The sequence below is a fragment of the Carassius auratus genome, unplaced genomic scaffold, assembly GCF_003368295.1.
Source record: "Carassius auratus strain Wakin unplaced genomic scaffold, ASM336829v1 scaf_tig00012155, whole genome shotgun sequence".
NCBI lineage: Eukaryota > Metazoa > Chordata > Actinopteri > Cypriniformes > Cyprinidae > Carassius > Carassius auratus.
In genome coordinates this window covers 271268-289399 of record NW_020524264.1, presented here as the reverse complement: position 1 = coordinate 289399, position 18132 = coordinate 271268, and the positions used below count along the sequence as shown (strand labels likewise).

Genomic DNA, 18132 nt, shown 5'->3' with positions numbered 1-18132 from the left:
ATAATTTCAATGAAATTGAATTTAATATAACCCTAACCCTAATTTAGGTGCAACTGGAAGCAAAGTCTATGGAAGTGTGGCAACATTTTTCAGAATTATGGTAAATTATTAGGCCAGATGGGCCAAGTATTCACCTGAGTTTGTCCGTGGAGGTCTGTCTGAAGCTGCCGCTTGCACTGGCTCCATGAGCCCTGGATGCTCCGCTCCCTCCGGCCTCACGTTCCAGCACCAACACATGAGGCTTCTCCACCCAACCCCAGCCGTTATGAACCCCAACCAGCAGTCTGCGCTCCTGCACCACGACAGAGCGTCCCTCCACACCCCTGTTCTGATTAGGAAAACACACGTGATAGGAAATTCAAAAGCCAATCTGATCAAAAGACATTTATGCATAACTACAGGAACATGTGTTTGTGCACACAGACACGTGAGAGGAATTCCATGTACTGTATGTTTTGCCATAGATTGGAGTGAGTCTGGCAGGGTCTCTTTTAATCCTTAATTTAAGGGCATTTAATCCTCAGAGGAGGTATGGGAATGGAATCTGTGGATTGTGTTTGAAAGCAGAACAGTTACGACTGCTCTGTGCTGGAAAGGGAGAGGGGCATGTAAGCTCTATTGATCCATTCTATCCTCAGGACTGAATCTAAATGGCATTTCTCTGGTAAGCAAAGAGTGTGGAACTTATGGGAAAAGATACAGAGAATGAAACCAACTGACTCAGAGCAGAGAAAATCAGGAGGAAAATAACTGGGATTCATTTCATTTCTACATATTTAATTGCCTTTTAAATGTTGCAATATGGTCTGAGACTACAAAATGGAATAAAGTGACAATAATGAAAACTACATCGGCTGAATGGATTTTATTTTATTTTTTTTATACTGCGTGGTAGCTCCACCCAATGTCAAATCTCACTGGCCCAAAATCCTTCTCCTCACAACTTTATTTTAAATAAATTTGACATTTTTGTGCATCATTTCACTTTTAGTTCCTTTTTATTGATGATTGATGCTTTATCTAGTTTAGACGCACCACAAGGCCTAAACAGTGTTTTAAAGTAAGTAATAATACATTTCTTTGAAGCTGTAGTTTCCCAAACAACATGATATCAACATGATATGAACCAAAACTCCATCGACAGAATGGAGAAAAAAACCTTGGGAGAAAACAGGCTCAGTATACATTTATGCAAAAAAAATATATAATTACACAAAATCTGAATATTTTTTTCTACCAGTTCATGAATAAGTTCCATGAATGAACCATGAATGAGCTTTAGAAAGGGTTCGTTCTCCCAAAAATGAAAATTCTGTCATTAATTACAAATTACAAATTAAGATATTTTTTGATGAATTCTGAGAGCTCTCAGGTCAAGGTCCAGAAACGGGACATTGTTAAAATAATCCATGTGACATTAGTTGTTCAATCGTAACTTTCTGAAGCTACTTTAATTCAACAATTTGTTTCCTCTGCATCACCCTGGAGCCATTTTGGAGAGTATCTACTGAACATAAACCACATATGCTGTTCTGTGTCAGCTGCATCACGTACAAAAAGTTCTTCTTTGCGCACAAAAATTAAAAAGTATTCTTGTCGCTTTGTTAAGTTACAGCTGAACCCCAGATGTAACATGGACTATTTTAATGATGCCCTTGATATTTTTTCTGGACCTTTATCATGTTAATTACATCGTTGTCTATGGGAGGGTCAGAGAGCTCTCGATATTCATTAAAAATATCTTAATTTGTGTTCCGAAGATGAATGGAGTTTGGAACGACATTAGGGTGTGTAATTAATGACAATTTTCATTTGTGGGTGAACCATCAATTTAACTGACCCTTCACAAACATGAAGGTATCAGAAGGTACCTTGTTTCAACCACAGAAAGACATCAGTGCAAACCATTTTTTGTTCAAGTTCACTGACATTAACAATGGCAGATTCTGCATTATGATTGGTCAGGCCGCCTGTCAATCAAACTGAAAATAATCATATTACACTTATTACAAAAATAGTGACACCGTTTTAAAAATTTATGAACTATTCTCACTGTACAGAAAAGCGAAAGTGACACTGAGAGGATCAGTCCCATCTTTATCCTATCCACAATTAGAGGAGATTATTCGACAGGGGTGTGCAATCCTCCACACCCTCCCAAGTCATCCCGCCACCAGCAGGCGAGAAAAGGAAGCACAGGGTTATAACAATAGTTAGAAAAGTAGTTTCAGTCAGTTGTCCCCAGCACTGATTCAGTGTTCCTTCGTGTTACATAACAATCCATCACAGGTACTTGAACCCCAGTCATCAGTTGCTTAATATTAAGGGTGCAACTCCGAGTCCAGCAGCTGTCTCTGTAAGTCAATGTCCAGACATGTTTACAATAACACATCAATTAAACGACAGCCTGCTGCCATTGTGTGGCGACTCTTGGCAGACACCTGGTGTTTGGAAGATGCATCGCCTCTGAGACGATGTGGCAGCAGCAGTCAGATGTTATTAATTGCAGCATTACAGAGGATCAGTAAAAGAAGGTATGGGACTAACAGCTTTTCTCTCTCACTTCTCCTCAGGGTGAGAGTCACATCTATCTGCTCAGGCCTCCCACTCACCGCTCCTCCAATTAGCATATCAATTTTGTGCAGTGTTTTATATTCAGGGCCTACAAGAAGTAGTCCACGCGTATCCCACTTTACACTGTGAATCATCCAGCTACTGCAGCGACCGTCAGAGTACCTCTGAATCCTTCCTTTAAGTGGATGTAATGCGATTTTGTGCCCGGTACACAGCTTAATAGGTCAGATCTGTGCATTTCCACGAGTCTGATCGGTTCTTGTGAGTGAAATAGATGTAAATGATTTGTGGGGTAAATTTTGTGTGACAAATACATTGAGACTAAATGTTTTTCTGTAAAATGCCATTGGGCGTCTAAGCACAAAGCTAAGGTTATACAGAAATTAACATTCGGTCATCATTTACACACTGTTATGTTGCTCCAAAACACTATGACTTTCTCTCTTCCTTGAAACACAAAAGTAGAAGTTTAGCAATATGTTCAAGCTGCTCTTTTTGCAAACAAGAAAATTAATGGTTACCAGAAGATATATTTAACTATAGTAAATATAGTTTTCTAAAGACACGATACAGCTGTAGGTCTGCATGAGAGACACACTGCAATTTAAGTTGTTATCCACTGATTTTTATACAAAGAGAATCAAACAGGTTAAAGGGCTACTCCACCCCAAAATGAAAATGTTGTCATAAATCACTTCCCCCCCCATGTCGTTCTGAACCCGTAAAAGCTCAGTTCGTCTTCGGAATACAATTTAAGATACTCTGGATGAGAACCAGGAGGCTTGAGACTGTCCCACAGACTGCCAAGTAAATAACAGTGTCAAGGTCCATAAAAGTTATGAAAAGTTGTCGTCATAATACTTCATCTGCCATCAGACGTGCAATCTGGGTTATTCAATCATTTCTTTGTCAACCATCTCCTCTGTGTCACTCCATATCACCTTGCTGCATGTGCTCTTCTGTGTTATCCATGCCACAAATCCAAAATATCTTAAATTGTGTTCTGAAGATGAATGGAGCTTTTATGGGTTTGGAACGACAAGTGATTAATGACAAAATTTTCATTTTGGGGTGGAGTAACCCTTTAAATGACAACAAAATTTACATTTTTGAACGAACTGAACCTTGGGAAGTCGTGACCTAATGGTTAGAGGGTTGGTCTCTCCTCTCTCGAAGGGTTGTGAGTTCTAGTCTCGGGCTGGACGGAATTGTGGGTGGGGGTAGTGCATGAACAGCTCTCTCTCCACCTTCAATACCATGACTTAGGTGCCCTTGAGCAAGGCATCGAACCCCCAACTGCTCCCCGGGCGCCACAGCATAAATGGCTGCCCACTGCTCCGGGTGTGTGCTCACAGTCTCACAGTGTGTGTGTGTGTGCATTTCGGATGGGTTAAATGCAGAGCACAAATTCTGAGTATGGGTCACCATACTTGGCTGAATGTCACTTCACTTGTGTTTCCATCTTAGCTTTGTGTTTCAATAGCAAATGGAATTTCACAAATACAATTTATTTCAGAAATGAAATTGCAATGCATTTTTTATCAGTGTTTACTAAATCTGAAGTTGTGTGTTGGGGAAAGTTACTTTTAAAGTAATGTATTACAATATTGCATTACTAACTTAAAAAGTAACTAATTACATTACTTACCGTATTTTTCGGACTATAAGTCGCACCTGAGTATAAGTCGCATCAGTCCAAAAATGCGTAATGACGAGGAAAAAAATGTATATAAGTCGCACTGGACTATAAATCGCATTTATTTAGAACCAAGAACCAAGAGAAAACATTACCGTCTACAGCCACGAGAGGGCGCTATATGTTTTCAGTGTAGACTACAGGAGCACTGAGCAGCAAAGAGTGCCCTCTCACGGCTGTAGACGGTGTAGATGTTTTCTCTTGGTTCATTTCAAATTAATTTTGATAAATAAGTTGCACCTGACCATAAGTCGCAGGACCAGCCAAACTATGAAAAAAAGTGTGACTTATAGTCCGGAAAATACGGTAGTTACTTTTTATGGAAAGTAATGCATTACGTTACTTTTGTTTTCCTTTTTAATTCTTAGCAGGGCTTGTTTGTTTTTTATATATATATATATATATATATATATATATATATATATATATATATATATATATATATATATATATATATATAAAAGACAGCAAAGACATTTACATTGTCATAAAAATATTTTCAAATAAATGCTGTTCCTTAGAACTATTTATCAGAAAACTTTATAAAAAAATTATTACAGCTTCCATAAATATACTAAGTTGCACAAGTGTTAAAAACCATAATAATACAAAGTTATGTGTCGATATGGCACCAAGGCACCAATATGTATACTGGTCATTAAAAAGCAGATATTGATCAACAACTTTTCTGACTTGTCTGCAGTTGTGGCCCAGTGAGGTACACCCATTTTTGATGCTTTTGAAGACTTTTTGGTCAACAGTCTCAAATCACCTGTGGGCGACATGACAAATCTGAGGTCCAATTACCTTGAAGAATATCGTGAAACGCTGCAGTGCAACAAGCAGAGAGAGACACAGTACTCCAGAGACTTTATATTCAGCTATTATTTGTTTCAGCAATGGAAAAGTCTAAGCCTATTTTCACGAACAAAAGTGATCTCCGTCGAGAGAGATAATTAAGTAATTAAATCCGGTAGCGATGTGCCTGTTTTCAGCAAATACATGTAACACAAAGCCCTCAGGTGGTGAAGCCCTGCGCAGCGTTCGATTGCGTGACTGTGAAAGGTCGGTGGGCAGCTTACAGGCTCTGCAGGACAGACATAACACATTAATGTAGGAATTAACAGTCCTGCTTTGAGGAACACAGGGATTAAAACTTCAGGTCATGGAATATATTGCCTCCTCACCTCCAGGTTATGGTTATATTAATGTCATAGTAATCATGCAAATATGGAGTTAATGAAACACAGTTAGCATCTAACCAGAAGGAAAAAGCAAATTATTATTTGAGCGCAAATTTGCTAATAATGTGCAAATGAAGAAAAAAATAATAATAATAACACCGTGAATCGCCTGTGAGCTCCACACAGATTTCCATAAATCTCAATTTTTGTCAAAGCATTTTTGATTGACCAATATTTGCATGAGAAAGAATACGTGTCATGCTATTTACAGTACCAAAAGTTTGAGGTAAGATTTTTAAGTCTATTGCTGACCAAAGCTGTATTTATTAATAAAAAATTTAAAATAAATAAAAATTAATTAAACAAAATATAAAGTATTGTCTGTTTTATTATATTAAATTGTCAAATATTCCTGCGATGGCAAAGCTGAAGCTCATTACTTCATTTTCATTGTCAAACACTCCAGAAATTATTTTAACATTTATTATGATTTGTAATAATATTTTAATATTAATATTTTTTATATTATTAACATTTATTATTTATTTACTAATGTTAAAAACAGTTATATTATTTTTGTAGAAAACCTGGATTTTATATATTCATGACACTTTCAGGAATATAATTTTTGTAATAATGTTAAAGTAAGATTTTTATATCACTTTTGATAAATTTAATGCATAAACGTATTAATTTATAAAAAAAAATATTTAAAAAAATATTAAAAAAATATAAATAAAAATAATTAAATGGTACTGTATAATTTTACTATAAAATATATAATTAAAAAAGTGAATGAATAATGAATTAAAAATATTCATTAATTAATCATTTATAAAACATTAAATATTTATTTTACTTATGAAATTTACAGACTTTACTGTATCTAAAAATCAAAGCATCTCCACATGCCTTCAGTGAGAGGTGTACTTTTCTCTTTATACATTGTTTCTGATTAGGGTTTCATTTGTCTTAATAAAAACTTTGTTATCTGTGTCACTACTCTCCATTTGAAAACGAATTTAGCAAGCAAGAAGCTGAGCCACTAAACACACAGTGATGAGACAAGTATATGTCACCATGGCTTAAATCCAATCAAATCAGCTTTGTGTGTGAGTGTGTATGTACTGTATATCACTGCCAATTAAATCCCTAGAGAACGACACAAGCGACGTATGTGTGTCGGAAGGAGCATACACACCAGCTCACTGCAACAAGTTGATAACAATATAATGATGTATAATTAGTGCAATATGCTTTGACACTGAACCCCACAACGGATTCCACTTTAAAACACAAACAGGCATAGAGTGCACTGCATTACAGACTTAAAGAGACAGCTCACTTCCTTTTTTTTTATTTGCAAAACTGCATGTAATTCCAAACCTGAATGACAAAGCGGGAACATAAAAAGACAAATGAATAAGGATTGGAGCTTCCGAGCTTTGTTTATGAACTACACAAAGTTTCAAATGTTTTTGAAAGAAGCTTCTTATGCTCAGCAAGGCCACATTTATTTAAACCAAAATACAGCAAAAGCTGTAATATTGTGAGATATTATTACAATTTAAAATAAGTGTTTTCTATTTTAAATGTAATCATTTGCTATGATGGCAAAGCTGAATTTTCTTCAACCATAACTCCAGATTTCAGTGTCACATGATCCTCCGAAATCATACTAATATGCTGATTGATCGTGACATTTTTAAATATGATCAATGTTGAAAACTTTTCAGGATTCTTGAATGAACAGAAAGTTCAAAAGAGCAGTTTCTTTCAAATAGAAATGTTGTTTAACAATATAAATGTCTTAACTACAACTTTTGTTCAACTTCTTTGTTCTCCTCGCTGGATAAAAGACTCACTGAGCTTAAACTTTTGAGCAGTAATGTATTTGTAGTCTTTAGAAAAACAGACTGATAATCAAGTTGTTTACTGATCTCAATGAGCTGTAAACTGCTGTAACATGATCAATAAGTGAGTAGTGATTTGAGAACAAAAAATTCAGACCAGTTCAGTGAACTGAATCAACTGATTCATTGAAAATAACTGACTAAAACAATGTTTTGTTCGATTGCACACCACTACTTGTCTGAAACACAGCAAAAAATCAGCAGGGGCTGATGTCAAGATATGCAGTGAAAAATGTGAGTCTGTTCCTCACAAAAACCTATCGTTTTACTTGAGCATTTTTCTTTTTGATAACTTCTACAACACTTTTGTCATTTTGAATCGTGACAGGCTCTCATCCTCATTCACCTCCATTATATGGAAAGTTCGACAGAAGATAAAAAAAAGTGTCACATAAGTTTGGAACGACATGAGGGTGAGTAAATAATGACAGTATTTTCATTTCTGTGTGAACTATTACTTTAAAAAGACGTGACTGATGGACAGAAAGCGGGGAAAGAGACAGAAAAGCAGAAAAGGATAAAGCGAAAGAGATAAGAAAACCAGCCTGTCTGGAGCTTATCTAAACACATCGGCTACAGAAATATCTTATTTCTGGTTCATACTCTTGTCATTACTCTTTTTTTTTCCCTCTCACTCTCCTTCTTGTCTGCTCTCTTGTGCTGTCACAGATTTTGCTTCCTGTGCCCAAAATATGAATATTTTAGAGCTAAGAAGCTTAAAGGGAACAATGAAATGGCCTGAAGTTAAATCATACCCCATTTCCAGCTTCACAGAGCAAAGAGAGCAACTGAGTGAGAGAGAGAGAGACTGAAGGAGAAGGAAAGCGAGGGAGGGAGGAGAATCTTTTCTGAGTGATGAATGCAGCGCAGTGTCTCTCACAGTAATGACAAAGCTCACCCTCTCTCATTGGCCTCTGTTTCTCATCTGTGAAATTTCTGGACTCTGCGGGTCACGCATCATCTAGCCCAGCGGCCGTGACAACAGGCCCTTTAACAGACAAGGCCGGCGACAAGGATGGAGGAATATTACTTAGAATTGAACGAAATGCACAAAAGATGAGAGGCTTATATGAAATGCGCAAAAGTTTATTCTCAGACTCAATGTCAAAGTAAAGGAAAAAAAAAACATAATGGCTGCTTTTATTTTGCATCTGTTTGTGTGGCTGTCTCACACGAAGGCATTTCAGTTTGGAAGATCAAGTAGACATGCAAAAAAGAAGAGCTGGTTAAGTCCCCTCGCTCCCTGAGTTCTGTATTTATTTCTTGATTTATTATTTTCTTGGATTTTAGTTTGCAGGGAATAGACACGTTCCCATTGGCATCACAAGCAGCAAATTCAGCCTCAAACCAAAATGTCTTTGATGTTTTCGACGGTGGAATCAGAACAGAGGACTTAAAAATAGAAACAGTTGCTTTGAATCTTCATGAAAGACTTCAGTGCTTTCTAAAAGAATATCACTTATTTAACTCACGGATGTGTGGGTTGGATCGCAGTGTCATGGCGTAAAATGACAACCGACTTTTCTCTTATTTCACCTCAGTCTTGATAATAAAGGTCACTACAAAGACCATTCAAATAATAAAAAAGGACTTTTGCAAGTAGTACTTTCACTCTGACAATACTCATGATCAACTGTCAACAATATGAACAAAAGCACTAACAATTCCACTAATAAGGGGTATAGAAGAAGAACATTGATTTTACAGAAACTGCCGTGTGTTGAATATTCTGGTTCAGGCAAATGATTGGGAAGGTCATTTAAACCAAATACAGGAATAATGGCAGCAAGAAAAGACAAGCTCTGGAGGGGTGAGGGTCATCCTCCCATTCAGACTCAAGAATTCAAGAGGGTTTTTTTCCCCTGAGAAATAAAATTGGTTTCTGAAGGTTATTTCTTTGTAGTAAAGCAGATGAATTGAATAGAGAGTGTGTTATTTCAGGAGTGGCATAACTGCGGAGTGCAATCAGCATTTATTTAATACCAGTGGGCCGATTATCGAGGGGAAAGCATCATTGTTTTGTCTGTTGAGGAGTGATCAGTTCTAATCATGCAAATTTATAAAATAATTATACTTTAAAAAACACACATGAATTTCTAAACCAAATACATTACTTGACTGTCACTTAAATTTAGTTTATATTAATAATTTTGTATAGATAATTACATATATAAAATATAATTTATGATTCAAAACAATGCAAAAAAATGTGGACATCTAAGTTTATTATAATAATTATAATAATAATTGCTTACATTTATATAGCGCTTTTCTAAGCACTCAAAGTGCTTTACATTGTCAGAGGGTATCTCCTCATCCACCACCAGTGTGCAGCATCCACCTGGATGATGGGACGGCAGCCATATTGCGCCAGAACGCCCACCACACACCAGATTATTGGTGGAGAGGAGACGGAGTGATAAAGCAAATCAGTAGATATGAGGATTGCTGGGCGGCCATGATGGTCAAAAGGCCAATGCATGAATTGGGATTTTTAATCAACACAGAGAGTCAGGACCTTGGTTTAACGTCTCATCCGAAGGACGGTGCTTGTTGACAGTATAGTGTCCCCATCATTACACTGGGGCGCTAGGACCCACACAGACCACAGGGTGAGCACCCCCTGCTGGCCTCACTAGCACCTCTTCCAGCAGCAACCTAGTTTTCCCAGGAGGTCTCCCATCCAGGTACTGACCAGGCTCAACCCTGCTTAGCTTCAGTGGGTAACCTGTCTCGGGCTACAGAGTGACACGGCTGCCGGTATTAACATGTAAAAATCTGTCAAATGGTGATGCAGGGGTTAGTTCCTCTAATCAATAATCAATTACATTACTGTGGCAGCAAACTATAACTACAGAGTTGCAGGATGAACAATTTACATAACTCTGGCACAAAAGTTCTTTGGTCGGCAAGTCTTCAGTTCTTTGCCAATTATAAAGGGGTCTGACTAAGCTATTGACTTCTGTGAGACGGCAATGTGGTCAAAAGAATTCAGAGTCAAGGGTAAGTCAGAGAACAAAGACGAGCTTCCTTATATTAATTTGAATCTGCACTGCGGCTCTTCCCACGTAATAGACATTTAATGGCTTTCATAAAATTTACAATAAAATTTATTGGGATTTATTGACAAATGACTTGCGAAAGAGCTGGGAGTAAAAAGAAAATTATCCAGGGTATAATATAAATGATGTGTGAGTGCCTAAAGAACCAAGAGACAATTACTATTAACCCTTAAAGGTGCAAAGTAATGATTTGCACTAAATGTTTTATACTGGGGGAAATTAATAGTTTAAAATGATGCATAGTCATGAAGACCTGGATACTGTAGACTTGCATAACTTGCAGGTGGCTGACATAGCATCGCTTTACAATTGCTAAAATGTGTTTAAGCTAGTGCTGTCAAAATAAGCGTGTTAACACAGGTGATTCATTTTTCAAGTTAATCAGCATTAAAAAGAGCTTGGGTTGGCCACTTCACATCTTTTTCTTGACAAGAATTGCATTAATTTGGACTCAGAACATCTTTACAAGCACATCAAACAGGAGACTTTTCAGATGCGCACTCCACTGCGCCTCAGCGACAGGCGCAAGTCAAACGCGCACTGAATGTTGACAGCTGCTGTAGACTTTACATGAAAAACAGTGACCGGAATCATGAATGCAAATGTGGAAACTTCTTCCCCAATTTTGTTTAAAGCTTGTCACAGGAATTAAAATGTGCATTTACATCACAAAGCGTGCTTGAAAACAATATTAGGGTGTAAAGAAGCTCTCCATCAGACACACTTAAAAAACTCTACAAGAGGGTTAGAAACACAGCACGACACAGAATGAATGACATTGAAATCCATGAAATCCAGCAAATCAGAGCTCTGAGAAGAACATTGCTTACAGCAATTGGACAACCTTTGTTAACGCTGAGGCCCCTACAAAAGCACCAGGAGGGACTGAGTTATATCAATATGCCTACAGATTAAGATAAAGTACAACAGGTTATATTGAAAAATGGCTGCCCGTTTCCTTATCTTTGTAATCTTAAACACTATTTATGGAATATTTGTCAAAATAATAATCTCACTTAACAAGTGATATATAAAGAAGTAATAGCAGTCGACTACTAGTATGAATATCATTTTGAGATTTGCTAAGGATTACATTTAACAGTGTTTTCCAAATATTTAGATGGTTTTGATTAGCATTTAGTCCTCACTCACAAATGATTTCACTGCACATCTAAAAGTTTTGTAGCATTTCAGAAGGAACACGCAGTCTGTGATAAATGCGCTTAATATGCTTATGAGCATCCCAGCATGCCTTCACAAAGAGGAGAATGAATGCAGTTATATATCATATCTCAGGCTTTAAAAGAGATTGTGAGTGTGTGTGTGCCCACACTGAGAGAGTGTGCTGGATCACACTGCGATGAGTCATGCAGGAAGTGTAACAGCAGTATCATTAGCATGTTATCCACATCCACCCACTCAGCCTCTCTTGCACACACACACACACACACACAGCTTTCAATTGTTGCAGCTGACAAACACCTCTCATTGATGATGCTAATCAATGCCCTCTACTAAGAAGAATATCAACAAAACACACAATTGCACAGATGTACACAAAATATTCAGACACCGTTGCCAAAACATAACAAAATACTGCAAACTTTTAGTCAAAGGCCAGTCCAAAAAAAAGCACCCAAAAGTTTCCTAGTGGCTCATAAATGGATTAGCCAGTTAACACTAGACGGGAAGATTCAGCTGACGCTAACTTCCCTCCACATGGAAGAGGCTTTACACAAAAGGTCAATAATTCAGAGAAGAAACAGTGTGGGAAAATGCTTTGTTGAGGCACCAATGTATAAAGTAGTGTCCTAAATTGAAAATTGATAAATGGAAAAGCACGATGGTAATAGGTCTTTTCACATTTTATTCTTTGACCATTGAAAACAGTAATCGAACATCAGCAGTAATGAAATGATAAAATCTAAAACCACCATGGCCATTTATTGAGTGTCGCACTTTGTTTAGAAGGTCTTTTCAGACAGTTTGATTCAATTTAGGTGTATTGTGTTCTTTTAGACCATCTTTGCATGTCATTTACAACTAATTTAAAAAACGGCACAGCTCTGAAAGTAAAAAGAAGTATTTTTAAAACATCTAGTCAATAAGCTTAAACAATGTTTAAATCAAATGAGATTAAACAGTAGTGAAATTAAAAAAGATATAATCTTGCACGGTTGTATGAAGGAATAATTGAAAACAGTGGATAACAGTTGGATATTTAATTAAAAAAAAATTGTGCCTAGAATCCAATCTTGGATAAAACTTTGTTTTAAAGTTGCTAGATCAATTTTGCGTATGCAGCTAATTCTGTTGCAACTGGAATTGTTTTGGTGTCTCTGTGCTTATATTTGTATTGAATTTATAATGGTTTGGGGTTTTTTTTTAGGCAGGGCTGAAAATAGAGATCTAGATAATGGCCCGAATTCACCAGGCTTTGCCAAACTGTGAACAAAAATAGCCATGGTAATTGTGAAGGAAGTGTTCGAGCTTTGGGCCAAGGTTTATCTTACACAGCTGCTAACAGTAAATAGTGTTCTCAATCAGCATGAGGGCAAAGATATGGATGAGGAGAAGGAGAAGGTCAAGGATGAGATGAGGATGAGGAAAAGGATGAAAAGGAAAAGGACAGGACTAAACTTCAACAACTTTTTTTTCTTTTTGCTAGAAGTTAGTAAGGTTAGTACCACAGATAGTTCAAGTGGTAACATTTTCACTGGGCCTCAGATACATACACATCAGGTTTCAATGTGTGTTTGTGTATATATGTATATATATGTACGCACTGGACTATAAGTCGCATTTATTTAGAACCAAGAACCAAGAGAGAACATTACAGTCTAAAGCCGCGAGAGGGCGCTATATGTTTTCAGTGTAGACTACAGGAGCACTGAGCAGCATTAGAGCGCCCTCTCGCGGCTGTAGACGTTAATGTTTTCTTTTGGTTCATTTCTTTTGGGTCATGTCAAATAGATTTTGATAAATAAATCGCACCTGAATATAAGTCGCAGGACCAGCCAAACTATGAAAAAAAGTGTGACTTATAGTCCAGAAAGCGCTGGCATAAAAAGTCAAGTGACATTTCCATTAACCGACCTGAAACTCGGTCTCAGTCTCACTCTGGCTCAGGACCTGCTGACCACCTTTGTAGTCGAATTAGGGTTCCCGAGTCAATGAATCATAAATCCACACTGTTTTTTCTGAGAAGTCTAAATACATTTCAAGCAATAAACCGGCACTGAATACCTACAGAATACAGAGGAAGAAACCCTGGGCTCATGCCCTGGTGATCAATACTGTTAAAAACAACAATCCCCTGATTTCCTTTTTCTTTCACCTGCCTAGATATATACACCTCGGGAGGTTGTGGGGTTTCAGGCATCTTTCACAGAGTGAGATGTGTTTAGATTGTCAACAATATCCTGATGACAATGCATTGAGAGTCACACTCTCTAAAGGTCAACCACCCACATGAGGGCCAATTAGAGCCTGCTGTCAACTGCTATCACATGTGAATTATCACCTCAGAACTGCAGAGAAGTGACGTCAGGCGATGAGAGTGCAGATTTTGATGAATATTCCCTCCCTCAATTCTCTCATATTATTTATCTCGATTTATCTTTTTGTTTTCTGTCAACATGGTCTCCATACTTCTTGAAGAAAGTGCATTTTTTTTAATTTAAAGCTGCTGGACAATCACAGATGATGGATTCATCTGAGTACCTCTGACTTTGAGATGGTTTTTAGTTTTTCCATGATTTAATCAGAGATGTATGTATGTGTGCGGAGCAAAAGAACCCTTAATCTGTGATCAGAACATAATGCAACAACCGCTAAGTGGCATCAAACAGCTTGAAAGATCGAAGACAATTTTTTAAATAACTCCAGCTGAATTTGTTTGACTGAAAAAAGCCAAATACACCTAGGATGTCTTCAGGGTCATTTATGGCTTAATTTTCATTTTTGGATGGAATAACCCTTTAAGAAGCATATTATAATTATAAATAATCAATATGTGCATTGGTACATTAAAAAGTACGTTTTTATTAATGGGGCGATCCTGCTGCTCTGGTTATGTAACTAGATTTACATTTCCAGAAGGAAATGCTTATAAGTTGCAATAGTATAATGTTACATTTATGCTCAGGTAAAGATTTTGAATGCTGAACGTTCAGCAACCCCGTGTAGGTCAATGGAGAGTTTAAATCTTTAAATTATTTTGAATAAGGTAAAAAGGTAAAGATAACACCTAAGGCTGAAGTTTTCTACAAAACAAAATTCAGAGTCTGTACTGTAAGCAGTTCTGGGTGAATTAATAGCAGACATTTAACACCTGAGGTTATTTTGAGGTTTATTTTAAACAAGCCCTGCCCAGAACTTCCGACGAATATCAATACAGGACTGCCTTGCAAGCACTATAATAAAAAAAAAAACTAGGAATTTCAAAAACTGTAATGATATTATACACCAAGAACAACAAAAAAGAGACTCACTTCAACATGACAACAATTAACGTCCTATGAGCCGATTATAGCTCGGCTAAAATAGTTCCTTTGACATTCCACTGACACAGCAGGGAAAGTGACACAGCCTGAGCAGTTTAGGAAGCACAATTAAAACAGGCTTTTGTGTAAGGTGGGTGCGCATTTCTGTCTGGGCTTTAAGGACACCTGATTAAAGAGTACTGAAGGTGTAATGCCTCACACAATTAAACAGTGAGAAGCAACACCATGAAAGGGTGAGAAACAAAAGTTTGTCACAAGTCGTCAAAAAATGACATTGTTATGAATTTTCACTATACTTCAATTTTCCCCCTCTTGTACTTCTGCTGTTATCTCTCTCACTCTCTCTCTCTCTCTCTCTCTCTCTCTCTCTCTCTCTCTCTCTCTCTCTCCAAGTTTAAGGGATGACCAAAGCGGTGTTTCTGCAGTGTGTAAATAATTGCAAACGCATGAGTGCATCTGTCAAACATGGTTACCGGGGTCCAGGCTCCACATACACACACACACACAGAGTGTGCAGACAGCATTCACAGATCCACACAGCCTGAAACACAACCACACTAGAATACAGAATACTGTCTAATGGAAATTGCACTGCTCTCTTCCCACAATGCAAAGTGAGCCTCTTGGGGGGTGAAGAAATTGCCGTAACAAGACTTATCACTTGAGATTGCACAGACCACAGCTCCAAATCAAACTAATTACTAATTTGTGCTCATTTGCTGACACTTTCCATCCAAAGCGACTTATATCACATCTTAATTAAGCGTGATGCAAAAGTGCCAAGCGATAAGTCTGTCAGGAATACATCAATAAATAAAAATAAATCAATTTCAGTGAGTAATAACATACATTGTTCTAGTATTTTTTTAGTCTGTGAAGTTTTCTAAAGACATGAAGCTAAATAAACCTTTCATTTTTAGATTAATTATGCATAACTGTTTTTGTAGTAACCACACAAAGTCTGAGGTCAGCAAAACTTTGGACGCTTTTGAAATAAGTTACAGTATGCTTACCAAGAATGTATTTATTTAAAATAGTAATATTTTGAAACATTATTTTATCCAGTCTTCAGTATCACATGATCCTTCAGAAATGTTTCTAATATGCTGATTTGGTGCTCAAGAAACATTTCTGTATTTAATATTTTTTTGGGAATCATGATTCTTTTTTCAGGATTCTTTGATCAATAGGAAATTCAAAAGAACAGCATTTATTAATTTTTTTTTTTTGAAGATAAAAAAAAATCTACAAGTTTTTAATGTCACTTTCGATCAATGTAATGCATGCTTGATAAATAAATGATTTGAATTTCCTTCAAAAGAAAAACTTTAAAACAGTAGTGTAGCTTTAATAGTCAAGACATTAGGTCAAGGTAGTGTTGTCAAAACTACTTTTTTAAGTACTGGTGGTACCGAGCACCCGGTCAACCCGGTTCTTGATCCACTATACGAAAGGTGCACAAATGCGCTCTCTTTATAAAAGTACTGATAGATGGCGACATCAAAAGGAGGAAACTGACGGAGTTTGGTGTGCAAACTAACAAAACACTTTAAAGACAGACACCCAGATCAAATGAAAGAGTTCAAGCAGAATAGTTTCACTGTGTTTCCCATACATTGATTTATTTGTGGTGGCCTGCCACAATATGAAAACTGACCCCAACAAACAGATTTTCCAAAAGGCTTTGACTTCGTTGAACAGACATGAGCACTGCGTGTCAAAGTCAAAACAAATACAGTATATCACTGTATTTCTGAAGGAAACTGGCTGTCTTCAGAAAATTATGGATGTCATTTCTATTTCTTCTTGCCTGTAATGCCTGAGCAGTGTTTGTGAGCACTGGCTCAGTGATTATTTGATTACAGCCGTTACTGGAGAAACCTCTCTCACCCACTCTACAAGTGTCTCCTGCTTGCAGAGAATGAATTTGCATATATGCCGACACAAATAGAGTGCAATAAGCGTGTTTTTGTGTTTTGCTTTTGAACCGAAACTGGTACCGAGAACTGTGGATTTTCACTGGTGTTGGTACCGAATACTGAAATTTTGGTACATTGACAACACTGGGTCAAGGTTATGGCTTTTGGATGATATTTTGTGGGGTTTAACCTACTACCTTTCAATTACAAGCTTCAAACATTAACCATTATGCTGCATGCAAACCATGCCCACCATCCACCCACCAAACCCAAACATCTCTACCATCAGATGTTTGGAGCTCTTTACAGCCTCTTTGCACTTACTTTGTTCATTTAGATCTTCATTATAGAAAAACAGGAGCAGATGGTGTTTGTGACTGTAGGAATTTTGTTAGATTTATAATGTATATGTGAGGTTAATCAGAGAGAGACAATGCAACTCTAATATGGGAAATCTGGAACACACAATGAGTTAGTCTGCAGAACAGTCTACATTCTAATACAAAACCTATCACACTGTGCCAATGAAATCAACAATGGTTTGCAATGCTAACTACTTTATCCAGACTGCATTCAGAACACCTGTGCATTTGCTAAAGCAATGAAGGCAATAATCTACCTAAAAGTCCATTCATTCCAGGTGTTTATTTCGGCATGCAAAAAAGACTATAGTGTATTTACAGTAATTTGCTTCAATCATACGAATACAACTCACTTAACCTCATTAACCACCAAATTAATGGAAATTCTGGAATAAATTATTTTCCAGGAAGAAAATGTGTGGAAATAGATTAGTTACAACAGCAGAATGTTTGCTTTTGTGTTATGATGGATTCTGACAAAGAAAGGTATCACTAAAAAGTCTTAGCGCACCTTCCAGTAAGTATGAACATAAAGTATTAAAATACAGAATTAATATTTCTGACCACTTTTATTTTAGTATTATTTAGAAGTTTTTATTAATATTTTGAACAGCCCTAGCATATAGAATATAAACAATTTATTTCAAGTAAATCGTCGACAGATTCACAAAACGAAAGAAAAAAAATGTGTGAGTTACGGTTCATTGTGATGCGTTCCAAAGTTCTTGGAAAGAAATGGCAGTTGATTTCTCTATTTTGCAAAAGCTTGACATTTTTATTTATTTACAAAAGCTTGACAGTTTTGAATAATGTCTCGCTTCTATCTATATAACCAACCAGTGTTGGAATGACCATCACACCGGCACCTTGCGTGCACACACCAAGGTTATAATCATTAACCAAAACAAACGAAAAAA

General features: G+C 36.9%; 1 protein-coding gene across 2 annotated transcripts in view; it reads right to left on the bottom strand.

Moving 5' to 3' along the window:
* Positions 1-18132, bottom strand: part of nphp4 (nephronophthisis 4) — a 154300-nt gene that overhangs the window by 88645 nt on the left and 47523 nt on the right. For both annotated transcript variants that reach the window (XM_026246355.1, XM_026246354.1), the window contains exon 7: positions 135-328. In XM_026246355.1, the coding sequence (XP_026102140.1) occupies positions 135-328 (194 nt within the window). The remainder of the gene's footprint in view (positions 1-134; positions 329-18132) is intronic.